We start from the raw sequence: 27584 nt of genomic DNA, 5'->3' as shown, positions 1-27584 counted from the left end.
ATAAGGGCAGGTCTTCACTACGGGGGTGGGGGGGTCGATTTAAGATACGCAAATTCAGCTACGCAAATAGCCTAGCTGAATACGACGTATCGCAGCCGACTTACCCCACTGTAGGGATGGCGGCAAAATCGACCTCTGCGGCTTCCCGTCGATGGCGCTTACTCCCACCTTCGCTGGTGGAGTAAGAGCGTCGATTCGGGGATCGTTGGGACGTGATAAATCGATCCCCGAGAGGTCGATTTCTACCCGCCGATTCAGGCGGGTAGTGTAGACCTAGCCTGAGAGTAAGTGGATGGCTGAGGGTGTTATGTGGTGATCCTTGATCTGCCGCAGCAGTACCTGTGCACTGTGAGATCAAGCCCTGCCCTTGGTGGCGCTCTGAGAACGTGTGCTGTGCACATTGGTTGCATTCGGCAGATATGCCTTTTGATAATTTTGCTTCTGGTTGTTTCAAAGTGCTCTAAAATCCACACGCACACTCAGATTGGTTTGGAAATTGCTATGCCACGTCAGGGCCAGGGATAGAGTTAGTGATCTAAGTGTGGGATCATTGTCCTCGAGTTCCTCAGATAATCTCCCCTCCCCCAGGAGCTGCTTTTAATAGACACCTTACTCTAAAACTCACATGCGTAGGGCAATGGTTTTGAAAATCGGTATGCTGCAAAATGGTGTGGGGTAAAGTGAATGGTGAACATTTGAGATCATTTGGTCCAGGGGCTGCTGAGATACAGCCCCTGCCCCCATAAAATGAGCTACTTATAACATTTTCAGATTCTTACAGCTTTTTTGGTGCAAAGCTAAGGAAAAATCTAAGACTCTGCCCCTCATTAAATGCATAGCATGGACTGCCCTTGAGCTCACCTATTGAACAAATATTTGTACTTCCTGGTTTTCAGAGGTTTAAAGGTAGGTGAACACGGCATTCTGGAAGGGGATTAGGCAGCACTGGGCAACCTTAATTATGCATTAACAAAGTTTTTGAGCAGTTAATAAAGATCACAACCTCAGAGAAGGCATGTTTTACAGCTAGCACCGAGCCAGGCGGTCACTGTCCTTAGACGGCTTCCTCATTCCCAACATGGCAGATATGTCAGGCAAAGCATGCCTGCAGTTCTGCCCCACGGCCATCACCGCAGTCCATTTGGAATTCCACAGACAGCGGCGGCTCCAGGCACCAGAGCTCCAAGCCTGGGGCGGCAAGCCATGGGGGGCGCCCTGCCGGTCCCTGCGAGGGCGGTAGTCAGGCAGCCTTTGGCAGCATGCCTGCGGGGGGTCTGCCGGTCCTGCAGATTTGGCAGCAATTCGGCGGTGGGTATGCCGAAGCCGCGGGACCGGTGGACCTCCCGCAGGCATGCCGCCGAAGGCAGCCTGCCTGCCGTGCTTGGGGCAGCAAAAAAGCTAGCGCCGCCCCTGTCCACAGAGCATCAAAGGAGCCCACCAAGGCGCACCACTGCAGCTGGGCTGGGGGACCTGCGATGAAGCAAGTAGTTCTGTGTAAGGTGCAGTAGGTGGAGACGTTATCCTCCCACGTAGTGAGGGGAGACGGAATGGGAGCACAAAGGATGGCTCCTGCTCAGGGAAGCTCAGCAGCACACAAGCACCGTTCCCCATTTCCTCCCGCAGATGGCTTCCCCCACACACTCTCACTGGCTCTCTTGTAGTACGGGAGAGTGAAAGCCAAAAAAACTAGGTTCTATTCCCCCCTCTTCCACCACCCCGTGCCTCAGTCTCCCATTGGTACAGTGGGGTCAGGAGAGCTGACTCACACCTTTGGAGATCCTTAGCTGAAAGGTGCTGTGTCAGCATTGCATTGGCTTCTGGGGAGCTTCCAGGCAGAGTTCAAGGTGCTGGCTTTAATCTGTAATGACTGAAATGGTTTGGGTCTTGGTGAGCTGAGAATCCATCTCTCACCACCTATGCTGCAGCAGCAGCCAACAGAGGCCTTGGAGCTGCCGCTCCTGGAATTAAATTAGAGGGAGCCGTTAACAGAGTGTCCCCCTGGAGGCTCCTCTAAAATTGACCCCCCTCTTTGGTATGCCACAGATGAGTTTGTGAAGCTTGTGGGGAAGGAGCGGGCTTACAAGAGGTTAGACAGGGTGCCTGTTTTGGTATATTTCTTTAGGGGAGCTTGTTAATTAGAGGACTGGTGCAAGTGGACATGGTTGTGTGGTTGAGATGCCTGGAGCCATGGCCACGTGTCCAGTAAATAGAGCTAGATACTGGCGCTCTAGAATAGCAAAGCATTACGGAGGAGGAGGATGAAGATTGTGAGTACAGGGAGCAGCCTCCTCAGTGGGATTCTCTGGCCCGTTACACTGAGTTTTCAGGAGACATGCACTCAGCTCTTCTGTCACAGCTGCCACTGGGGGCGATGGACACAGGCCCCTGCTGCGTGACAGCGGCCAGGAAGTAAAGCTGTCTCTCTCCAGCATGCTGGCGTGTCTCCGCCTTGCTTCCCCTTGGCTGCAGGGGGGAAGCACCAGGGTGTGTAGCACACAAGCAGGTATCCTTCCTACTAGCAAAAGGTTTTGATTTTCAACGTCTCAACTTTCATCTCTCTGGTGAAGGCTTTCCTGTTACACCTGTGCTGCTCCAGGTACACTGCCCAGCAGCTGCCAGTGCAATCATCTTCCCAACAAAGCTGTCCCCTTGTGTCCGAGTACAGGAAGCTCAGGGATCTGAGCTGAGATGGATGCTGGAAGCAGCACTAATTGCAGCCCTGAGTTTGGCAACAGCCTTTTTGCACTGATGTCACCTTGTGGCCTTGTTACTGTCCCCTGGCACTGAGCCTCTCCTGGGAGCTATGTCTAGGTTATACAGCATCCCTCTGATTCCAGGAGGGGGAAAGACAGACACTGAAATCTGCAGGTGTTCTCAGTGTTCTAAGGCTTCACAGCAAAACGGCAGCCACTTCCCTGTCGGTCACCACACCGCCCCAAGGCCACAGCTGCTGCGCTGGTCATTCCACTGTCAGCAGTTGTCTTTTGCCTCCCTACAGAGCCAAGCCCAAACTCAGAAGCAGCGTTTTCTTCCATCCCCAGAGTCTGCCGGGTGGTGGTCGGTTTATTGCTTCCACCCGGGTCAGAGTTTCAGTAACAGGCTGTGGGAGGGGCCATGACAAGCACCGAGCAGGAATAAATCCAGCTGGTAGAGGGGCCTGGAGAATAATCCTCTCTCTTTCCTTTCCTCCCCTCACTCCCTTGCCCTGTCCAAGACTCTGTCCAGGTACACAGCCCCTCACAGACTCACAGCGGCTGCAGACGCCTACACGGATAACATGGACCTTTCGGTGGACAAGTTCCCACTCACTGGAGACGGGGAGGAAGCAGAAGAACCTCAGCCCCAGAAGGATCAGCACTGGGTCCCTGCAGTGCCACACAGAGGGAGCACAGGCAGGCCACCGGCTGTCCTGCAGAAGGCAAGGTAAAAACCCTGGCTGGAGCGAAACGCTCAGCAAAGCTCCTCTCCCTGGCCTGGCACAAGGGATCCGATGCCCAGTCACACGAAGGCTCCTTTACCCTGCAGGGGGCCTCACTGCTGGTGTGGAGGCCCCAGTGGAGAGGGCAGGTTGGAGGTAGGCCGGGCTGGGGAATGGAAGGCTGGGAGTGGAGACAGGCTGGCTGGAATGCGCTGTGCTCGGGCTAGTCTCTTCTTCCCAACACCCACTCAAGGCCATGGGAGGCAGAGCATATGCTGGAGCGGCTCTAACTTACTCCCGGGGGTGGGGAGGCCACCACCTGGCCCCAGAACATGGAAAGACCAAAAGGTGCCTTAAAGCTGCCTTTGCCAAGCTCTCCCCTTCCTGCCGCAAGTGGAGGGGCAGAAGAGCTGAAAATCAGGGCCAAGGGGTGCAACGTCTGATTCTTTAGAGGTTTTTCTGGCTCAAGTAGGCCTTTAGTCGCTGCATTAGGAGTCAGGGGCAGGGAGAATCATGCAGCAGCAGCCGGCAGCATAAAGGAAGTTGAAGTTGGGAAATCAGAAGAGTCAGAGGCTAAGCCAAGGTTGGCCAACAGGCAGCAGGGAGTTTATTGAGGCAAGAGTGGGAGGCACCCCCAAATGGCCAGGATATAAGAGCTGAGCTGTCACAGTGATAATATCTGTGCTGAGCCTGGGTGTAACAGAAATTCATGCTTCAGAGCTCAGCTGGGTGCTGCTGCTGGGGTCAGGGAGGAATGGTCTCTCCCAGCGACAGCATTGCATAACTGGCCAGGTGCATTAGACAGAATATTGATCTGAGCTGATATTGCACATTGCAGAAAGGCTGGTGGTTCCCTGCAAATGAGTTTCCATACCAGTAGCTGATGGTTTGAAACATTCCCAGCAGTAAGACGAAGCCCCTGAATTGACTGAGACTGATGAAAAGTGTTAGTAACAGATTACTGATACCCAGCCAGCTTACGTGGTGCATCGTGAATGGGTCTTGTTTCTCCTCACAGGGACAGGAAGCACTTTCCTGTTGGCTCTTCAAACAGCAACAGTCGGGGAGATCCTTCAAAGGGCGGCAAGAGGAAAATCCAGCCTGCACCCAGAGAGACAGTTCACAAGACTGTCTCCTTCTCAGCCCAGAATTTACCTGCCATATCAGGTGTGTTGGTGCAGAGCAGCACAGTGCTACCTACCCTACAAAACAGTTTGGTACTAAACCAGCTCAGCCAATCCAGCACTGACCCTGGGTGTCAGGCGACCCGCATCCAGATGAGTTTGAATAAAACAATTTCATGTCGGTGGATACACGCAGTGAATCAGGTAGCCATGAAAAGGCTCCCCAACCCCCAGGGCTGACTGCAAAGTGCCTGTTCCCTGCTTTCAGCCTGTGTTTCCTCTGCCTCTGCCAGGCCCTCGCCCAGGTCTGGAATGTATAATCACCCCTTACCCACAACCCCACTGCAGGTTCAGAAAGAAGGCACACCTCAGACTGGCAATTGTTACATTCTCTTTACCATCAACAGCAAGAAGATCCTCCCGTGGCGTGTAGCGCTGCTGACTTCCCCGAACTCCGCCAGCTTTCAGCAGCTATGGGGGCTGGCTCACATTGGCAAAGTGAATGTACTCTTCCTTAGAGCGCTGAGCATGTTCCACCGACGACCCAGCATAACCCTCCTGTGCCCTCCCACAGATCTCCAGCCCTCCGCCCTGCTGCACCTCCCCTGCCAGCTTTGGGACTCTCCCGCAGTCCCCCTGTGATGGCATGGAGGTCACTCCTGTGCATCCCTGGTTGGCTGAGCATGGCCCAGCTGGTGAGCCCCGCCTCACTTCCCTTCGCCTGGGTTATAAATGAGTCCAGACAGACCTATTACATCGAAGTGCACCCCCCTTTCCAAGGATCTCAGTTATTAACAAGAGCCAAAAGCACAAGCAGGAGCTTACTCAGATACACCCGGGGACATTCGTGGTCTCGGGCTGAGTCCAGCCAGCAATCTCTGGCTCCTTCCTTCAGGAGACTCTGCGTCCCCATACCCAGGAGCAGTCTGTTTCTGGAACCCTTCCAGGTGTCTTCTCTGGGTGGCTCCTTTTCAGGACGTCCTTAGGCAGGAGTCTCCCCAGCTCTCCTCTTGGGAGCTAAGTGAGTTCTGGATTAGCATTGCCCTGCCCTGCCCTTTCGGCAAGGCCCTGATCTCTTAAAGCTACAGTGATGGGATTTCCTCCCAGACACCCCTCAGTCTCAGCACTGCTTCCTCTCCACCCATATCCCCCATCAGAACCTTCTATAGATCTACTGGACTTCTCAGATCCTTAAGGACTAGGCCACCTGGTGGGGTGGGCTGACCACGAGGCATTATTGCCCTTAAGGGGAAGCAGGGCCGGCTCCAGGGTTTTTGCCACTCCAAGCGGCGCAAAAAAAAAAAAAAAAAAACGCGATCGCAATTGCGATCTGCGGCGGCAATTTGGCAGGAGGTCCTTTGCTCCGAGTGGGAGTGAGGGACCGTCTGCCGAATTGCTGCCGAATAGCTGGACGTGCCGCCCCTCTCCGGAGTGGCCGCCCCAAGCACCTGCTTGGCAAACTGGTGCCTGGAGCCGGCCCTGAGGGGAAAACTACCCTGTCACACCCCCCCAAACAAACTCTTCAACCCAGCTCCCCATTCTGGTACACAGCAAGAATGTCAGGGTTTTATTCACCCAGCAGTGAGATGCAGCCACCTCTGGGGCAACGTAGGGCACTCATTTGGGACTCATTTGGGATACGCTTCCAAACCTATGTCTAGCCTTGGGGGAATAATGGGTGGAATTGTGAGGGGCCCCTGGCTCTTCCCACCTAGGACAGGCTGAAATGCTTGGCTGACATTTACTGCTTCTGCTTCCTGGGTGTGCACTCAGTGCGTAGCATACTGCGGCCCTGGCTTTGGTGGAGGCTTTTGGCATTACCTAATCTAAACAGCAAGTTAGGAAACTTCCCCGTGTCTCCTCACGATTCAAATGTGTTTTCATGAGAGCGCGCCTCTCCCACTGAAGTCTCTGGGGTTCTCTCTTCAGTGGCAGTCAAGGAGAAACGCTCTTCATCCAGCGAGGAGAAGGAGGAGGAAGAGGAGGATTTTGCTCCTCATGGAAGGCAGCCCCCAACTGCAGAGCCAAAACCCAGAGTAAGTAACTCTCTGGCAGTGCTGGACACAGAGGGAGGGGAGCTGTGTGGGAGGAGATGGGTTGTTTAAGGCGTATATTACGTCAGACAGAGCTGGAAATGGGAGGCAGGGCCTGGCTAGCCATTTGAAATCTGCACCCTCAGCTGGCTAGTCTATTGTTCTCCCTTAACCAGTGCATCCATCAGTCCCTGTGGCAGGGTCAGGGACTGTAGAGTGGGCAAAAGTCCCAGGATATTCATTGCTCCCCAGTGGCAAGCGTTGCCTGGGCCTACTCATGCCCATGAGGGGCACGAAGAAAGATACAGCGACTGTTAATACATTGCAGCAAGGTGCAATATGTATATTATCTGTGACAGCGCCAGAGCATGACCTAGTCCCGGAATATGCAGGCTTTGCCAGCAGCAGATAAGCAGCCAGGACAGAGCAGCCTGTAATGAAGGCATCACAGCGAGGCAAGAGGAAAGAGGTGGCAGGAGGGAAGGGGTTGCTGTTGCTGCGCTCAGGAGGAAGCGCTGTAGGGAAACGAACAGACTCACAATGAGCAGCTTGTGTCCTGAGGAGCCTCAGCCGTCTGGCAGAAAATTCCTTCCCTTGGTGCTGATTTATTAACGGCTGGAGGGGGGGGGGGGTGGTTCTTTCCCCCGTCTCCTGCTTAGACTGTAAATATCAATTTGGCAGCAAAGAGCAAATCCCATTAATTCTGAAAGATTCTTAAAGGCATCAGCAGTTCCTGTCCCGTTACAAGACTGAAGGGACCTGTCTGTGATTACTGGCATCCTAAACTGGGACTCTGCTGAGATTCATATGAAAAGTATGGGATAGGCCCCTTAGATCCGTCCGTTGCCCTGGGGGCCAGTGCACGATTCTAATCAGGGAACTAATACACAGAGAAATCCACAGCTAATCTCATTTCCCATTAGATCCAAATGAACCCCCCTCACATGCGTCCCATCCCACTTGACATTTCTTAGTAGATTGATAAGACAAGGCCCTGGATTTTTTTTTTGGCAGTTATAAAGCTGGAGGGTGTATTACACTAGCTAAATCCAGTGTCAGCTTCTGACCCCACAGCTCTGCTAGGACAGCTCAGCCCTGATGTGCAACAGCCTGTTCACTGTGCGAGCCCTGGAATCAGGGATTGATAATTGTACAGTGGTTTCTGCCACTTTGATGTGGCATCCGCTAGCAAGAGAGATGAGACCACCAATCTTCTTCCTTTGTATGTCAGGCTGTGATTACAAGTTTCCTCTCTTTAACTAGCCTTCCTGCTGTTACATTCTCGCTGGCGTTATGCTGCTCTGCAGGTCTCATTACACATTAAACCCCATTGTACATATGCTTACATGTAGTATTCAGGAGGCCAGGCCCCTAGGGAAGGATGTATTGAAGGCTGAGTGCGGAGTTCAGACCAGTAATAGAAAACTGTCCACTAAGCCCCAACAACTATTAATTGGATCTGCTGTCATCTGAGCTCCCCTTACCCCGTTCTAGAATTAATTAGCATTTTCCCAGGGAGTGAAAAGTTAACTATGCCACATATGGAAGGAGGCAGTGTGGGCCCCTGGGAGTCAGCAGCCCTGACACTGGTCTGCTGTGAGACTTTGGGTAAGTCACGTCACCTACCTCAGTTTCCCCATCTGTAAAATGGGGATAACAATGCTCACCCTCCTTTGTAAAGTACTTGGAGATCTGCAACTGCAAACCAATGTATGAGAGCTGGGTGTTATTTATGGAAGAGTGGGAGAATAGTTCATTTGTCTCCTGTGACACTGACTGGGAGCATAGCCATTCGTGGGTCCAGGCAGACTAAGTGTGTCACCCCTGTGAAGCACAATCCCCCTCTTCTATACTCCTGAGGGTTTGCTCCTGACCTCCACTTTCCTGTAAGGTGACTGTAGCAGCAGGCTGAGAAAAGGGAAGCACAGTAAGATGGGCAACCACTTGTTTGTGTGTCCCCCCGAAGTTAAAATAATGACTCTGTGCCATCAGGATGCTGGATCGTGGATGTTTGGAGCGTCCATGTGGGATAATCTGTCCTCGTGCCATGCTGCGTCATGAGCCTCTGTCACAGCAGTATTTGTGCAGATGCATCATCGTGATGCAGCAATGTGACATAGTAAGGCCCGTAGTAAATTCATACTCCTGTCATTGTCCTCTAAGAGCAGCTTTCAAGCTGCAGGCAGACCCATCACAATGGACTAGGCTCTGAATTTCAGAGTAGAGGGGGCAACCCTAAGGCTCCTGGGAATAAAAAAATCCCTCCCGTTAGAGAACATTGGACATGGATGAACTCCATAGTAGTGTTCACTAGAGCTTGAAAGGCAAACACCAGCCAAGTACCCAGTGGCACTCCCCATCTGCTATAACTTGCCGATTACTTACGATAACTTCGCTTTTCAGGTTTTCAAGACAGCTCTGGATACAACAATTCCTACGGTGGCACTGATAGGACAGAAGAGTGCTCGATCTAAATACGGCTTCAAGCACATGGCTTATCTACCTACCACTACTGACATGCAGCTTAGGAGATATTGTCCTGCTAGATGATGCATTGATTAATAGGTGACACAGGAAACTTGCACACGGGTTCTTAAATACATGCCATGCTGCTCCAGTGAATGTGCTGCCACTTGGCTTATTTCAGCAAGGGGAGAAGAGTCAGTAATGGGGGTGGGGGGGCTGTTTTGAGAGGATGTGCTACCCGCAAGGCTGTTATTTATCACTTGAGAACTCCACAAAGAGCAAAGTCAGGACACTGTAGGAAAGATAATTGTAGAGTGGCCTTTGGTGGCTCCAGTTCCCACCCTTCCAGTCAGGAGGCCCATGGTGAAGGCTAAGAGTAAGGTCTGCTGGTGATGTGTTCCTCATCTGACGACAGTAGAGTTACTGGGCAGGAGAGAAGGTCTCTATAACTGAGATGAATGACGACAAAGGTCAGAAATGGAAGGGATTGCTCCCACTGAGCCCACGAAGGCACTTCCCAAATGTCTTACTCTACTCATGTACAATGGTCCCTGTTAACTTACCAGTCCATGGACAAAAACATTACTGATCATTTCTCCCTGTCCCCCACCACAGGAATACAGTGGAGAGGCCCCTTGCATGATAATGGTACAGAACCAAGCCTTTGTTTTCCTGGAAAAGATCCCATAGCCATTTGCAGAAGTGGCTTCTAAATCGGTGACCAGTTTCTGTGCAGATCAGGCAGACAAACCCAGTTGCCTGATTTGCAAGCCCAAACCCCATTTATGCATGAGAATGTAGGATTCTGCACATACAAAGTCACAAGCACAAATTGAGAGAGTAGTTAGGGGCCATTTGGAGCAGGTGGTCCTAAATACCACTCACTTTTACAATAGTTTTTATAAGCAGGGCCTGATTTTCACAAGTGTTGAGCATCTGCAACTCCTACTGACTTCACCCAGGAGTGTGAGTGCGCAGCACTTCTGAAAATCAGGCCCTAACATTCTTCTCTCTTCTATCCTATTGAGCCACACTGTCCATTTGTTTTGTTCATGGTCAGTGACACTGGCATAGAGTCAATTTTAGATGCCAGTTTAACTACACAAGCACTTTGTTGGGCGATGACTGCCTGGAAATCCCTCCAACACTCATATGATTTTGGGGAACTGCTTGCCATTCAATACTTATTGTATCTGATCGATGGTTCTTTCTTATGCCCACTGAGAGAATGCGAACTTGGCTTCTGCTCACAACTATTTTGTAAGAGGAATGGGTATCAGAGCAGTGGGACCAAGTTGAAGGATTTGGGCTCTATGGTACAGCCTATTCCTTTCGTTTATATTAGCAGTGAGGCAAAGGCAACAAACTATGCAAGGGCTGATTGCATAATTTAATGTATTATAAACTGTTTCCCAGAAAATATCTGTAACATATTAATTTGAAGGTAGAAAAAAATATAAGATTTTCTGATGCTTGGTTTGAGAACACCTGACATTGCTCAGATCATACACCGCAGTCCTTCTTACCTATATCACAGTGTGCAATCATTTAGAGCAGCTCATAGTGCTTTACACCTTACCCCAACATAGAATAAATACCCTATGGAAAACAAGAACTGCTCCTTCCCTACCCACTTCATTGTTGCTGATGAATCACTTAAAATAATGAAGTCACATGAATTTGGAAAATGTAACTGATCTGAAAGAATAAACAGGGAATGTTTGATTCTGCATGTCTGTTTGCATGTCACCCATTTGCTCTGAAATGTCAGGGTGACAAAGTTTTCTAGGGAGCCAGCTGGACCCAATGAAACTTATTTACAAAGGTCGCTGGGTGAAATTCAGACTTGGGATGTCTAGCCATAGAACAGCAGTCCTGGGGACGTGCTGAGAGTTCCTTCAGAGCAGAGACACGGCAGACTGACACACTGATGTTCCAATGAGTTGCATCTTCAGTATTCCTTCCCATAGCCATATAGCTGAGGGGAACAATGAAAGATTACAAACAGATCGAAGTGGTAAATGTCAGTGGGAGAATGGAAATTAGTGCTAAAATCAGACAGACTTCCTGCATGTTGGACTTCTGCTATCCCAGGTGAGTAGGGAACACACACACATCTGCAATACAATCATTTTAAACTGGTCTTTGCAGCAATCCCCCCTCCACTCTCAGTTTCACTTGTGTGTTGAACATATAGGATCCACAGAGCGTATGCAATGAGCCTGTTTAGATGACAGCAGGCTGACACATGCATGAGTATTTGCGGGCTGAATGCAAGAGGGAAAACTGAGGGCCCTCAGGTGCCAGCTGCCAAGCACTGAGTCTAGGGGACTGCAAACTTTCACTTTCTTGTGGGGCATCACTGCAGGCTCCCTAGTAACATAGCTGGGGATTAATGCAGAGAAGCCAAGTGTGCCAAGTCTTGTCCCTTTCAGCACACAAAGACCATACAAATAGCTGCTTTTTATTTAATAAGAGGTTGATCAACTGTTGTGTTGATTAGAAGGTGCTTTTTCAAACAAGCATTTCTGGCCAGCTGTAGCTTTAACTGAGACCAATCAAGCTGTTAGTTCAAACAGCTCTGCTTGTGCAGCTCTGTCAACGTATTCAGCTCTCATAAGAAGTCAGAACACAGCATCAGCGCTGCTGGTGCTAAGTGTGGGGAACACAAACTCCAACTGAGCACTGTGGGCTTGTCCGACTCGGCTCCAACATACACGGCTACTTGGGGTATTTTCTATGACTTTGGCGTCTTGCTCTGAGTAGCTGTTGAGACACTGGGCCTGCTTGGCAACCTCTGCAGGGCAGCCTTGGCAGTCAGAGGATGGACCACATTCCTCAGCGCAAACCTCTCTGGGGTTTTTGTGGATGAGCAGACAACTGGCTGGTGATGGTTGATCACTTTGGGGGGACTCCTATCCACAGTGGCTCTGAAGGGAAGAAAAAAATTGCTATTATGAAATGGCACAAATTGTTATGGGGAACTGAGTGAGCCCCCTGGACTCACCCAAGAACTGTACCAAGAACTTCCAGCACTGGGCACAACAGGAAGGTTGGCACAACAGGACTCTCTGAGGAGTCTACACTGCTACTTCAGTTAGTTTTGAGAACACTAGACTGCTCGCCAATTTCTGTAGATCTGCAGAGTCTCCATATGGATGAAGGACTGATAGAAAGGCTGATATTGGAGTTCTATCCTGAGAAGACAGATCAGGACACAATATGAAAATGTAATTTACTGGGTCTTTGTTTTTTTGGGTTATTTTTAACTCTTTCACTGTTGGCCCCCCTCATATCTGCTGTGTCATCATTGTCCACCAGCATTTCATAGGTAGGAGTCCTCCCTTGCTGCACAGCAGATGTCTTTTACCTGGGTATAGCTGGAACACGGAGTAGCATGCAGGCAATTGAAGAACTAGATTGTAGAGTGAAACTTTTGTCTGATTTAGAAAGTAGCTCACCCTCATTTGGAGTGACCCGAACAAATAGTACAAGGGACAGCTCCTGTGTTGGTACTATACCATAACTATTATGTTACCTGGAAATCAAAATTTCCACATTATGGGCAACTCCAAGTTTCAAATGAGCAATAAGATGCTGATATTACAATAGAAGGGTCCAATCACAACCAGCTTTGGTTTACATGACACCTATCTACTTTACGTCCACTTTTATTTTTAGAAACAACTTTTCCCCTGAACTTTCTTTTAAAGCAAATTACTGTAAATTTCAAGGAAAAAATGTGTATCTGATGTGACTAATATCGAGATTGAATGTTAGAAGTAACCAAGGTATGAGTAATGTAAGATCGTACTAGTTTAGTTTTGGAAGGACTAAATGATGCATAGGTCACCAAGATACCAAGCAGTGCTTTCTACAGACTACATGGTAGATACCATCTAGCTAAGAGTTTGTACTCTGTGGTGTAATATACATCAGAGTCAACAGGGCTGCACCTTTTCTCCCCCAGTGAAGTCTTTTCTATGCTTACCAGAATTCCATAGAAAAGTCGCCTAACTAGCGAGCATACCTGACACTTGTTGATCCAACAGCTGCTGGTCCTGAAATAGGCCTCCTGGTTTGCCTTCCAACACTCTCGCTGGTCCAATACCTCCCTTCAGCTCTCAATGGCGAGGCCTCACGTGCAGCAGGTGTGCTGTGCAGAGTCAGAAGAGCAATCTCTTCACCCACAAGCTGGGCTGCGATTTCTGTGCTAACTCTTGATTGGGGATATTCCTTCAGTTGAGCTGCTTCTTTCTGGTTGGGCACTTTCAGACGTCTGACCCTGATGTCTCTCACTTTTGAGGGTCTAGCTGCAGCACCCTGCATGGATGCAGGTGAGGGGCACTTTGGAGGAGAAGGTACCAGAGAACGATTCAGACTAGCGGGCAACACACTTTCTTGGGCATGTGATGAATCTGAAATACAACAAGGAAGCACACTGATTTCCTGGTATGGCTAGTTCACCTAACTCTTAATGGGCCAATCCAATGATTACTGAAGTCACTGGAAAGACTGCTTTTCACTTCAATTGGCAGTGGATCAAGTGATGAGTCCCCTCAACTCCTGTTACTTCCAATAAGATTGGAGGCCTCTGAGCACTTCAGAGGAGTGCATCCCACTGATGTTTAAGGCACAAGAAAATTGAAGATCAAGGGATACTGAGTTTTACCAAACTCAGAAGTGCAAACAAGGCTCTCACGTTAGCATTAGAATAAGGGAAAGCACCTAAATGTTAAAAATATTTTTGTATATTCTTTTTACTGTTTATAGTTCAGCTCATATGATCCCCAGCTGTAACACACGTGAAAGGAGAAAAATCCTGATGATGATCTATGACTAAGCCCCTTCGTTTTCAGTTTAAACCGATTTTTACCGAAAAATTTGCAGGTTTTACAAAAAGTATTATTTTGTTTTTTTCTGATTTCCACCCTACTTTTGTATCATTCAAATATGTAAAAATAACTTGTTTTATTAGGAAAATACAATACATTGCATGAGATGTATGTATTACAATAATTCATTAGTCTGTGTGTATATGCAGAGCTGCCTGTTGAAGTAAGACTATGTATGAGTCTAGTCTACAAACACACAGGCACGCACACAAGCTCTGAGGTGCGTGCCCATCTGAACGTACTGGTGAATCTCACGCCCACCACGTACACATTTCAAGCTGTTAGCAGATAATGGTTTAAAAATCTGATCCACTAAAATGGGAAGAAAACGAAAATCTCTATCAGAACACAAGGAAGTATTCAGAAGTGTTCAAAAAACAGGAGAAAAGGATGAAGTTGAGTGTATGTGCTGCAAATGGTGTGGCCCAATTATTAAATGAAAATATTTATAGGCTAATAGTTCTAAGTCCACAACAGTAAACTGTTTATTCAAATCAAAAGTTTTATTTGGGGATTAGAGATCTATTGTTTTCTTAAACTCACAGGTGGCACAGTGTTTTGAGTTCTCTTTTAGTTCTGCAGCAAACCACATTGATGAACGGAATTCAAAGCATTAATCTACTGAATACTTTTTTCCATCTTTCCATCCACCAAAATGAACCCAAATATTTACCCAGAAAAATTATTAATAGTTTTTTGCACTGATTTTCACCTATTTTTGTTGTTGTGGTAATAAACACTGATAAATAAAATAAAATAACTGAAAACAAAGAGCCCTATGTATGACACAGCAATGTTGTATATGTTTATTCTTAGAAAAATTCTATATATAGTAGAGATCCATTTGCTGCTGGCCATAAAAAGATTAAGCTATACCTAATTAACTGATGTACAGAATTTAGGCTAAAGACACAATCAAAAGAATGGCCTTTGGGTAATTGTGTTACTAAACCTCTGGGAGAGAAATACAGCCTTATATGTCCTAACTGAATGCAATTTATTATATTGCTTGGATGACAAGAAAACACATTCCAATGTATTGCATCTCCAGTATTCCTTCTCATAGCCATGTAGCTGAGAGGAACAATGAATGATTACATTCTTTCTTCAGCTATCCTTCGATGCGAGGAGGATGTCTGCCAAGGGGGTTCAGTGGTGGGTTTTAAAGTGGCTGTGGAGCCTAATTCATGCCCTCCAGATTTTCCCACAGAAGTGACAGGTGTAATCTTGGAGGAGAAACAGACAAAAGTAATACATGTCAACCCTTCCCTAGAAAGTGAGAAGGCTAAGTGAGACCAGTACCTGAGGAGGACTGGGAAAGACGGGACTGGCAGGAGGAATCTGGTGAAATCCTTTCAATTAGGTCCTTGTCATAAGTATCTCTTAGCTCATCCTCACAGCTGTCACTCAGGCATTCTTCATCTTCCTCCTCATCACTGTGTATCTTCAGCACCTGGGGGGCCTTCTCCATCTGAATGATTTGCAGACACCTGACAAATGTTAAGCTCTACAGTTTTAGCTGACCCTCATTGTGCTATCTTAGAGGAGTGTACACATGAACTGTTCTGAGTACTGTACATGAATGTGGGGTCGCTGCTGTTAAGAGACAAATATAGGTAACGTGGATTTACATTCACCTGGATTGGCTTACCTTTCACATGCAAAAATGGGCTATGAATTAGGTACCTAAACTGCCTGTGTTTTATTATTTCAGATTCAGCCAATCTTTAATTAGCCAAGTGAAACATGACAGATTTAAAGGAAGGGCATCAGAGTCAAAATAAAGGCGTTTTTATCTCTAGGATAAGAGTCACCTCTCAGATCCATGGAGGAAGCTCAGCTCAATATTATTTTCTCCCGTGGTGCATGGAATACCGGGGCAGAGAACTGCCATGCAGACCAGAGAAGAATTTTGCCTATAAAGTGGCCTGATCCAAAGCACACTGAAGTCAGTGAGAAAATTCCCATTTAGTTAGGCGAATGCCAACTGCTTTTGCAAATCCTGCCCGTACTGTCTAATGGAGAATACTGCTAGGACCAGTAATAACCTACCTACTGGTAAAAGAAAACACTTTAACTGCACCCTTTATCGCCCTTCCTGTGTAGAAGGAGAGTCCAGTTAACTGCAGGGCAACAATTTCCCACAGATCCCACACACACCTCACAACTTGCCACCAGCCACACAGAGGGCACTCCAGAGGTCAGGGATCTGCAAGTGGTGAGGGGATGGGAAGTAGCTGCTGGGCTGGGGAAGGAGTAGGAGAGCTAGGCATGGGTAGTGGCTGTGGAAGGAGGAGTCCATCTTTCCCTTTCTGCTTTATGGAGTTTTGCTAGGCTGTATTAATTTTCCTCTTCCCACCCGCCCCCTCAATAGGGATGTCCCTTTAAGGAGATTGCCAGGAAGTGGGCTGAGGGAGGGCTCACAGACCCAGAACCAGCATGAACATCTTGGCCTCCCCTAGGATCAACATGGACAATGCATCAGAGATTTCCTCCTCCTTTCTCACTCCCATGAGGTTTCCAGCAGAAGGGGCATCTAAGAGTGGAGTTTGCAAATAGATTCCACTGTGTTGTCTCTGCCTGCCTAGATATAAATTTACAAAATTAAAGGCAATTCCCCAAAACTACCACCAGGTGGCTGAAGAGTTCGCCTTATTATGGAGACGGAACACTAAGTCCCTGCTTTATTGTAAGATAATTTAGAATCATCCCAAACTCTTACTGGTTATGATGCTCTCTCCATGCCCTCAGTTCAGTAAAGACATCTTCCCGGCTTAGATCTTCAGCTTCTTCAGAGTCATAGGTGTGCTCCATCTTGGGACCAGGCATTTGGAAAGGGTTCATTGCTACAGACTAAAGAATAAAACTAAAAAAAGTCACCACTGATAACTTGGTATTTACTTTACCGCTCACCAATCTTTGCCAACAACTCTCCCTCTAGTGCAATTTCCAAACTCTGGGCATCAGAATTTTGATGCAACTTTTGATGTAACAGTTGGGTTTTCAGTTTATCTATGACCGTGTTCTTTATTTTGATATTTTTTTAAATTGTACTGAATATGATAATCCCAGCTACAACTGCTGTTAGGATACTACGTTTCTTATACATTCTGGGCTGGCTCCATAGTTTTTGCCGACTCAAGCAAAAAGGCAAAAAAAAAAAAAAGAAGCCGTGATCGCGATCGGGAACTCTAACGCCACCGCTTCATTCTTCGGCGGCCGGTCCTTCCCTCTGACACAGACTGAGGGACCCGCCGCCGAATTGCCACCGAAGAGCCGGATGTGCCGCCCCCTTCCAGGGGCCGCCCCAAGCACCGGCTTGCTGAGCTGGTGCCTGGAGCCAGCCCTGTATACATTCACTCCAGAAACCCAGCACTGTGATGACTGGGAGAGTAATGACACATTTAATTCTGGCCCCACGGATACGTAGCTCTAGGTACACTGACCTGAACCTGTAATAGCTGCACCGACAGGCATTTCAGTAGGATGTGATGTGTAGCATATGATTATGATGCCCTTATACAGTCTGTGCTACGCCACACTATTATTAATTCTCATTGTTTTAATTAATTCCAAAAAGCTTCATTGATTGGGCAGGGTGGGGCAGAGAAAAGGGACACTTCAATTTCTCCCCCCCAATGATTTTTCTAATATTTGCTGTCAGGGATAACATGTAAAATTATATACATTGTAGTGATCTATATTTCATGTAAGTGACATGGCCCCAATGCAGCAAAGCACATATAAAGTTAAGCACACGCTTACATGATTTGCTGAACCAGGGCCTACAAGGGTACGTCTATACTGCAATTAAATACCCATGGCTGGCCCATGCCAGCTGACTCAGGTCGTGGGGCTCAGGCTAAGGGCCTGTTTAATTGTGGTGTAGATGTTCAGGCACAGGCTGGAGGCCAGGATCTGCGACCTTTCCCCCTCCCAGAGCCGGGGCTCCAGCGTAAGCCAGAACCAAATCCTGTGGTCCTTACCTGTGCTTTGCTCAGGTCCCAGGGAAGTCGATGCAAGTTTTGTGAGTAAGGAATGCAGGATGTGGCATGTAATTTTCATGTGTTCTTTTACAGTCCATTGTTTTTAATTTTCTCTAGTGAAAGTAACGGTTCTCCCTACCGGTTGTTTCTCTCCTCTGTTTCTCATATATGATCACAGCTGATATCCGATAACTTTCTCATTAAATGACACAATTGGTTTGTTTTGGGTTGACACTTCCCTCCCAGCTCTCTCCAATCCCTCCCAGAACAGGAAGCCTGGAAGTCTCAGATTCATGATCTCCCTCACCATTCTCTATGTATCTATTGATCTTCCAGCTCTCCAAGTTTCCTCTCCTGCCCTTCTCCATGCCTCATTTGGCCTTCCATATCTCCTGACTCAGCAGGACACTTAAGCACATGCTTATGCGCTTTGCTGAATCAGGGCCTTTAGACCCCCCCGCCTTCTCCAAGACTCATTGCTTTTGTATATAGTTTTCTGGACTATAGACTGGAGTGGAAATCCATAAAATACATTAGGGGTCTCAGCTTATCTCAGCAGAACTCATCTGATCTGGGTGTGTCAGGCAGGAATGGAAAGCACATAGGAAAGATAATGTACACCTAGCTTTTGTCTCCGTGCATGAAGGGCTTTGATAGGGTTCCCACATATAACTCGGCTGATTCCTAGCAAAAAGAAACAAAACAAAGCATTTCTCACCAGCTTTTGACACTTCATACAGTTCTTAAATCAGTTTACAGTCCTGATGAGATTCTGTTCTCGAGGATATAACATGTTTCATTCATTGACTGTCTGGAGCTGGTCTCCATTTCCTTTGCTAAATGCGGAGTATCCAGCGCTAGCAAGGAGCTGCTTCATGGCTCTGGATGGCTTCACTGGCTCAGCTGGTACTGCTAAGCATTTGAACTATCTGCTTCAGAGAGCTGAGAAGGAACTGGTGTTTACTGGAAAGACAGCCTCAAAATACTGGGGCAAATGAACACAACCTGACACACCTAGTCAGCATCCGAAGAGCTGATTAGATTGCAGCACTCTGGCCTTCTCAGTGACAACTGACCAAGAAATCCTAGGGTGCCTTCAAAACTGGATCAAAACAGGATTCTGCCAGACATTTCCCATTCAGCTATCCTTGGGCATCCTGCCAGTGGCCCTCAGAAGCTCCTTTGTCTTCCCCTCAATTATAGCGGAGTGTCAGCTCTGCTACAGCTAATGTTAAGATCTCCTCACTCTCCAGCTCCTTTGGCATATCTACACTGTTGTCTGCTCTGAGAGGGGCTTGGACGGAGCTCTACATCCAAATCTCAGTCATCAGCAGTGAGCCTGAATTAGCCAGAAAAATTGCTGCAGAGTGACAAAGTCCTCCACTTCCTTCTGAGGGATGGTGCTGACTCTGCAGTATTCTCAGGAGGGAAGAGCCAACCACCAGGTTGCTGAGTACTGCGCTACAATTAGACCTCTAGGCTGGCCAGCAGGCCAGAAATTTTAAATCAGTGACGTGATCCCTCACGCTGGGAGACGCAGCCCTGGAAACTAAGGATACAGTCACTCACTCACAGCAATGATCCCTATAGGAATATAAGTATTGAGCTTGCATACCATGTACTCTGACCTTATGACCCCCTTGTGAAGGGGGCATGCAACACAGCTTCTGAACTCCAGACGTTCTGTAGGGACAATTTATCTTAGGACATTACTCCAGTGTTTTAACACAATGATATGTCCAAATAGTTCTGAATGTTTTCATATAAACTAGATCTGTGACCCCAGCCAATGTGGGGTCTAGAGATAAGGGCTAATGAGAACAGGTTTGAATAAAAATAGGAGGACAAACCCTACCTGAGGGCAGACTGCTTGACAAATAGCAGGTGGGGAGATATAGGGCACTTTGTAGCAATGTACAACTTCTGAAAGGGGATTAAAGGGTAAAATGGGAGGGTGTCGCCAAAGGACTTTCAGCTTCTGCCTCAGGAGAAAATGAAAAAGCACCCCAAGCTCACTGTGTGGGCTTCACACTTGGAAACCTATGGACAAGCCAACGTTCCATCAGTACTTGAGGGGGGGGCACTGAGAGCACATGTGCTTTTATAAAGCTGGAAGAACTTTGAGAGGGGGTCGAAAGAGGGGTGGGTGGGGGAAGAACAAAGAAAATTCATCACCATGTGTCAAGTCACTGGAGTCATCTTCTAGGAATATCTCATCAGAGACAGTGGAGTCTGGAAGGGTGCTACCACAGGATAGCAAATGGACATTGCTAGATCTCCCTGCACTAGCAGGCCTCTGTGCAGTCCCGGGTCTGGAAGGTGACATGAAGCGAGCTGTAGTAGGTCTCAGAGCAGAGCCAGGTCTTCTTGTTGTTGCCTCTGGATGAGCATCTGAGAGATTTCAGTAAGACATAACTAAGAATGCAACATTTAAAATACCCTATCATTGCACAGTCATGATAAAGCAATGGCAACATGCTTAGTGCTACAGAGAACAGAAGAAAATGCAGTTCCTGCTTCAAGAAACTTAAATGGAAACACTACACCCAGCACAGCCACACAGTGTCTTCCACTTCCTCATGTTGGGACACTTATCTGGCCACCCTCCAGCATGAACACCTGCACTTTTCACACAGTTTCTAAACCATTTAAATATTAAGCAATAGGCTGGCAAAGGAAAAACAGTCCAGCAGTATTGGGTGCTCAACACTTTTAATAATCAGCCCATTTATTTAGGAGCTTAATTTTAGGCACCTATCTATTAAAAATATCTTGGCCTTTGTTATTAATGCAAAACCATAAAACATATAACATGTGCAAAGCAGCTAACTTAATGTTACTAAAGAAGAGAATAAATTTGGAATTTCCTAACCTGAGTGCTTAATGTCAAAGGCAAAAATACAAAAATGAATAGAATATAAAGTAATATGAATGGCCTGTTCTGTGTTCCACTCTATGCTCTTTCTGCTTCCCAACTTTACTACTTTTTTGTAATTCAACCTTATGTAGCCAACAGAAGGATCGCTGAAGGATCATATTTTTACAGATTTTTTCCTACAATACCTATTACTAATGATTTGGACCCACGGGGATTAAAATAAACGACAAGTGTGTGCACTTATTCCAAAATAAACTATATTTTTAATGGCGCACAGTTGGCAAGCATACCACAACGGTGGGGGTCAGGAAGCCAACCATATTGCCCACACTAATGGGAAGCAATAGAAGCAGTGATAGGAAATACTTTGTAATATTTAACTGACCATGGTAAAGCACATGTCATGCAGTATATAAAAGCATAACACGTGAACCAGGGTGACCCAATGAAATTTACAGGTTTAAAACAAAGATAAGGAAGTACTTCTTCACACAATGCACAGCCAACCTGCAGAACTCATTGCTTGGGGATGTTGTGAAGGTCAAAACTATAGCTGGGTTCAAAAAAGAATTAGATAAAGTTCATGGAAGATAGGTCCATCAATGGCTGTTGGCCAAGATGACGAGGGACACAATCCTATGCTCTGGGTGTTCCTAAATCTCTGACTGCCAGACGCTGGGACTGGATGCCAGAGGATGGATCACTCCATAATTGCCTTTTCTGTTCATTCCCTTTGAAGCACCTGGCACTGGCCATTGTCAGAAGTCAGGATACGGGGCTAGGTGGACCATTGGTCTGATGCACTATGGTCATTCTTATGAACCAGGTTTGCCAAATAATGTACTGTCATGTAGTTACATAGGTCGCTATTTATGAGCCATCACACTGTTTACCACAGGGTTCAGAGCAGCAGCCGTGTTAGTCTGTATCCGCAAAAAGAACAGGAGAACTTGTGGCACCTTAGAGACTATTTGTTAACCTCTAAGGTGCCACAAGTACTACTGTTTACCACATTCATTTCCAAGATTTCACTTGAATTTCTCAGTTCAAAACATACATACAAGAAGAATACTAAGGGCTAGAACCGCAGCTGCAGATGAAACATGCTGGGTGGTTTAAGCCACTTTTACATTTCTCTGATCCTAGGGCTAGCCTCAGGGCTGCTCTAAATTACTCCCATTGTTTCATAGCCACCTTTGGACAATCACTGGAGAGCAGAGGCATTCTAGCCATACTCCATTTCTCCTAGCCATTCACCCGACTCAATGGCCTAGCAGCCAATATGGCATCCTTGAGTACCGGAGGATTCCCCAATGTAGGAGGGAAGAATCCTCCACTGGCTGGTTAAGAGCAGCACAAAGCAGCCTCAACAGGGCAGAGGTTCAGGCCATAAGTTTGAAAGTGCAGTTACATTCCAAAGAATGACCATGAAAAGGGCACGGTGAAGTTCCATGTGTATTGTCCCGCTGTGAATTCCATAGCCAAGCTGCTCATTTTCCAAGTGAAGAGATTGAGTTTCCTATCTCCCAGCCCTGAAAGCTCAGCTTGGGATCTTCGAGTCCAGCTGCACTCTTTCTTTCTTACACATCAGCACCAATAAATGGTGAGAAATTTGACATACCAAACCGAGAAATGTCTTTGGCTAAACTGCCCTCCTTAATGGACTCCTTGACAATTAGCCAGTCCTTGTTCATCTTCCTGGAGGGAGGGATGGTGATTTGATTTGCTAGTATTTCATCCAAATACTTTAAGTGAGGGATGAGTTTTTTCACTTCAGCTCTGTAGTTATAATCTGGCACCTGGAAGAATTGAGAATGCGGTCATTTTAACAGATTGTTCAAGAGAAACTGGACTACTACAAGCAATATGGAGCTGTTCACTTTGTATGAATGCTGGATAGTTTGAAGAATCCTTTGAAGGGGCAAACCAACCCACTTCAAAGAATAAATAGAAATGTAACCATACATTTCAAATCTCACTATGCTTCTCTCTGATGGAACTGCTACTCGAGCTGCTGATGTTCTGACAACACAAGCTGCATAAAATAAAAGACTTATTTGCAATGTATTTAATCAACTACCTCAGCACCTATTACCATAGCATCTGGGTGCTGTACAAAACTTCAAACAATACACTGCTCTCCATGGGAAGATTGGACAAACTCAACCCATAAGCACCCCCCTCTCGCTACTTTTGGAATTCTTTGGTTGCAGCATCAACTTCAGGCCATAGTTTGACTAAAAAGATATGCCTGGGCTGGAAGGCTTCCAAACCCAGTGTCTGATGGACCAATAAGGAGCAAATCTCTCAGAGCTAGATTGCGACTTTAGGAAAAACTGTAAGCCAGGTGCATATGCAGCCCTGTGAGGCACGGTGAGTGCTTCTGTATATTAGAGGAGATGACTCAATTTAAATCTAAGCCCCTTTCCTGGAAGAGGGTGCATGCCAAGGACAGTTGCACAAAGGCTCAAATGGACTGTATCTAGGTTTCTTTTCTGAGACTTTGGAATGACCCCTCCCATGCACACATGCTGGTTATGACACATGTTGAGGGGCGCAGCTTTTTCTGGATTAATAAATTGACATTTTGGATTATATGTGAAATGGTCCACATGCACATTGCAATGATGGAGGAATTATGAATCGTAGGAGAGAGAAGTTTAATGTTACCTACGGTGGTTATTACACTATGGTTCTGAATCTCCTGGTGAATGTTGGGCATTTCTAACAGATTAGGACACCACAAAGACATCTACACATGGCATCTCAGCTTTGGGAAAATTTAGTGAGGCGTACAGGTGGGTTGGGACATGCATTTTGCAACACTGGTTAAAAAAAAATTAGATTCAAGAAGGCAGCAGACAATGTTTGACTGTCTCAAATTGACTAGCAGTTTAAAGAAAGCACAAAGCAAGATTGTCCTGGTGATGGAGTGTGAGGGGATGGCTCACGTGAATGTTAACATCTGCCTATAAGTAAGGCTGCGAGTTTGTCACGGAGGTCACGGATTCTGTGACTTTACGTGACCTCCGTGACTTCTGCAGCGGCCAGTGCACCTGGCCTGAGGGCAATTCAGGCAGCCCCTGCGCCAGTCGCTGTTGCTGGGGCAGTCTCAGGCCACCGAGAGCTGCGGGGGCGGTGCCCTGGGCGGAGGCAGCGCGCAGAGCTGCCTGGCCATGCGTCCGACTAGCACCTAACCGATGGGGATGTCATCACTTCCAGGGAGCCCCCAGATAAGCGCCACCCAGAGCCCGCCTCACCCCATCCTGTGCCACCAACCCCCTGCACCCTCCCACACCCAAACTCTGCTGCTGCTGCGGGGGTGGGGAGGATTGTGGCACAGAGCCAAGTAGGGAACCTGCCAGCTCCGCCAACCCCCCTCCTAACACCAGCAGGGGTCCCGAGCTGAGTCACCTGGGCTGCCCTCCCTCCCCAGCACTCGGGGCACCCTCAGGCAGCCTCCCCCCCCAAGTTTTAGTCAGGGGTATATAGTAAAAGTCACAGACAGGTCACAGGTCGTGAATTTTTGTTTAGTGCCCATGACCTGTCCGTGACTTTAATTAAAAATACCCATGACTAAAATGTAGCCTTACCTATAAGTCACTCGTTTGGTCCTGATAGAGTTTTTGTCTTTCACAATATTACATGTTATATCACCAATTCCCAGTCAGCCAAGTCCTTGCCCACCAGTAATGTTGTCACACAAAGAAATCTTTCTGTAGTAGCTGTCTGTATAACAACTGTCCATTCCCTTCCCACAAAACAACACACAGAGCGGCAGAGGGTATCTGTCAAATAAAGCATATATTTGCTGGCTGCTGCTAAGAAGAGGCAGACACTAACCTGACTAACTGACTCTTTAATCTTAATTTAGGAATAGCCTTAACCAATCATCATCCCTTCACGTAGCACATGTACTTTGTACAGGGCGCTGGCTATAGGTTTACAATTTATAGTGCTGTCCTGTTTGAGAGATGCATCATATTACACTCACATGGCAATACTGCAAACAGCAGCTGTAATAGGGGCTACAGTATTTATCATCAGGTTGTTGCTTTTGGTTTAGATGACAGAGGAAGATGAGGTCATCTGAAAATCAAATTACACAAAGCAAACAGGGAGCCTGAAGAAAGAGCAGTAAATCTAGTTAATCATTTTATAGATTAAAAAAAAAAACACAAGCTCTTACCGAGGCTGTACTGTGGGGTACAGTATGGCATGCAGCTTGAAATGTTAGACTTGCCCAACTGGGGAACATAAATGTAAGTCCACCTCTATTTTTTCTACCTCCCAGCTGAATTTTCTATACCTCAGTCAGTTGGCAAAAGCATTAATAGGAACAAAGCATCTGACAGAGCCCAGGGTGAAACTCTCAGGAATGGAGGGTAGAATGGGTTTTGTGATGGCCTCAGGGCCAGGGGCGGCTCCAGGCACCAGTGCAGCAAGCGCATGCTTGGGGCGGCAAGCCGCGGCGGGCAGCCTGCCAGTCGCTGTGAGGGCAGCAGTCTGGAGGCCTTCGGCGGCATGCCTGTGGGACGTCCGCCAGTCCCACGGTTTCGGCAGCAATTCGGCGGCGGTGTCACACTATTGACTTGAACTGGGACCGTATAGAACATGGTTACAACCAAAGTCCTGTAGTGGCACCAAATCTTGTATAAAGGGGGTCAAATGAGGTGTCTAAGACAAGGTTATGGTTTTCTGGTTATGATTATGCTGTCTATATACTTCCCAGACAAGTTGGTGTTAGCTCTGCCTAGCCTGCTTGATGGCCCATTAAGGACCATCAGCTATACAACTGACCCATTGAAAGAAGGCAAATACGTCTTGCAACTCAGCAAAGTATGCAGGAACTGGCCCATGTGTCTCCAGACTCCATTTTGCTGTAATTTTCCACAGTAAGGACAAAGAAATGTTCTTACACCTGGAAAATACTATAAAAGGCTAATGCCTCTCCTCCACCTTGACTTCAATCCTGCGTCTTACCTCTGGAGGGACTTTGCTATAAACTGAAGCTCTGAACAAAGGACTGAGGAGCTGGGGATGTACTCCAGAGACTTGATTTGAACCTGCAGTTTATTTCATCACTGCTACAAGCCTAAACCAAGAACTTTGCCATTACTGTATGTAGTTGATTCCATTTAACCAATTCTCGCTCTCATTTCTATCTTTTTCCTTTTATGAATAAATCTTTAGATTTTAGATTCTAAAGGATTGGCAACAGCGTGATTTGTGGGTAAGATCTGATTTGTATATTGACCTGGGTCTGGGGCTTGATCCTTTGGGATCAGGAGAACCCTTTTTCTTTTACTGGGGTATTGGTTTTCATAACCATTTGTCCCCATAACAAGTGGCACTGGTGGTGATACTGGGAAACTGGAGTGTCTTAGGGAATTGCTTGTGTGACTTGTGGTTAGCCAGTGGGGTGAGACCAAAGTCCTCTTTGTCTGGCTGGTTTGGTTTGCCTTAGAGGTAGAAAAACCCCAGTGTAGGATTATAACTGCCCTGTTTTAAGCGATTTGTCCTGAATTGGCACTCTTAGTTGGGTCCCGCCAGAACCACATTGTTACAGGCGGGTACGCCGAAGCCACAGGACTGGCAGATCACCCACAGAAATGCCACAGAATCTGCATGACTGTGGACCGCCTGCAGGCATGCCGCTGAAGGCCACCTGACTGCCATGCTTGGGGTGGCAAAAAACATAGGACCGCCCATGCTCAGGGCTGTGGAACTTCCCACTGAGGGGTCAGAGTGAATTTGTGAGTTGCCTCTTTTAGAGCATGGTAGAAGACATGCCTCTCTGAGGGGGCCTCCCATCAGTAGAGGCAATAAATGGCTGATTAATCTGTCTTCTCCTAGAATGACCCTGTCATAAATATAAAGGGAAGGGTAACAACCTTTATGTATGCAGTAACATAAAATCCCTCCTGGCCAGATGTACAGAATCACTTTACCTGTAAAGGGTTAAGAAGCTCAAATAACCTGGTTGGCACCTGACCAAAAGGATCAATAAGGAAAGAAGATATTTTCAAATCTGGAGGGGGGGTTTTGTTTGTGCTCTCTTTATTTGTTCCCTCTTCGGAGAGAGAGACCAGGCAGGTAAAACGTCTCCTGAAAACATACCTGAAATGATTCATCTAAGATTACAAAAACTGTAAGTAAGGCAAGGAAATGCGTTAGATTATCTTTTGTTTTAGCTTGTGAATTTTCTTGCTATAGCTTACTGCTCTGCCCTCAGGAAAAGAAAAAAACAAAACAACTCCAGCTGCTCTCAGCTAAAAAAAAAGAAGAAAGTTAAAAAAAAAAAAAAAAAAAAAACCCTCCCTGGTTTTCAAGCAGCCAAGAGAAAAAAAATGTGTCCTTTTAAAATCCTGAGGTCTGTGCTTCTATTTCAAAATGATCCCACCGTGCTGCCACCATGTCAGGGTTCCCTCCCCACTCTGAACTCTGGGGTACAGGTGTGGGGACCCGCATGAAAGACCCCCCAAGCTTATATTTTACCAGCTTAGGTTAAAAACTTCCCCAAGACACAAATTCCTTTCCATGCCCTTGGACGCAGGGTCGGCTCTAACTTTTTTGCCGCCCCAGGCAAAAAAGAAGAGAGCTGCCCTGCCATACCCCCCCGCGAGCGCCGCCGAAATCCCCGCCCCCCCCCAGCGCTGCGCCGCCCGATGCCCCGCTCCCCTCCAAGCGCCGCGCCACCCGAAGCCCCCGCCCCTCCTCCGAGCGCCGCACCGTGCCAGCCCCCACCCCCCCAAGACCCAGCCCCCCCCGAGCACCACGCCGC

The 27584-nt window shown here is 47.3% G+C and overlaps 2 protein-coding genes across 6 annotated transcripts in view; one reads left to right on the top strand and one right to left on the bottom strand.

Moving 5' to 3' along the window:
- LMNTD2 (lamin tail domain containing 2) overlaps positions 1 to 11165 on the top strand; it is a 68025-nt gene extending 56860 nt beyond the window's left edge. Inside the window, 4 exon segments of the mRNA XM_034770387.1 lie at positions 3215 to 3423; positions 4437 to 4585; positions 6472 to 6578; positions 8979 to 11165. Of these exon segments, the coding sequence (XP_034626278.1) occupies positions 3215 to 3423; positions 4437 to 4585; positions 6472 to 6578; positions 8979 to 9125 (612 nt within the window). The 3' untranslated portion in view covers positions 9126 to 11165.
- Positions 11166 to 11484: 319 nt separating this feature from the next.
- LRRC56 (leucine rich repeat containing 56) overlaps positions 11485 to 27584 on the bottom strand; it is a gene marked incomplete in the record, with an annotated part of 158073 nt that continues 141973 nt past the window's right edge. For all 5 annotated transcript variants that reach the window (XM_034770383.1, XM_034770384.1, XM_034770382.1 and 2 more), the window contains 7 exon segments: positions 11485 to 11971; positions 13072 to 13459; positions 15239 to 15426; positions 16659 to 16789; positions 18542 to 18606; positions 20098 to 20313; positions 22422 to 22599. In XM_034770383.1, the coding sequence (XP_034626274.1) occupies positions 11779 to 11971; positions 13072 to 13459; positions 15239 to 15426; positions 16659 to 16789; positions 18542 to 18606; positions 20098 to 20313; positions 22422 to 22599 (1359 nt within the window).

The sequence above is a fragment of the Trachemys scripta genome, chromosome 4 (genome assembly GCF_013100865.1).
Source record: "Trachemys scripta elegans isolate TJP31775 chromosome 4, CAS_Tse_1.0, whole genome shotgun sequence".
NCBI lineage: Eukaryota > Metazoa > Chordata > Testudines > Emydidae > Trachemys > Trachemys scripta.
This window is presented reverse-complemented; position numbering and strand designations above follow the sequence as displayed.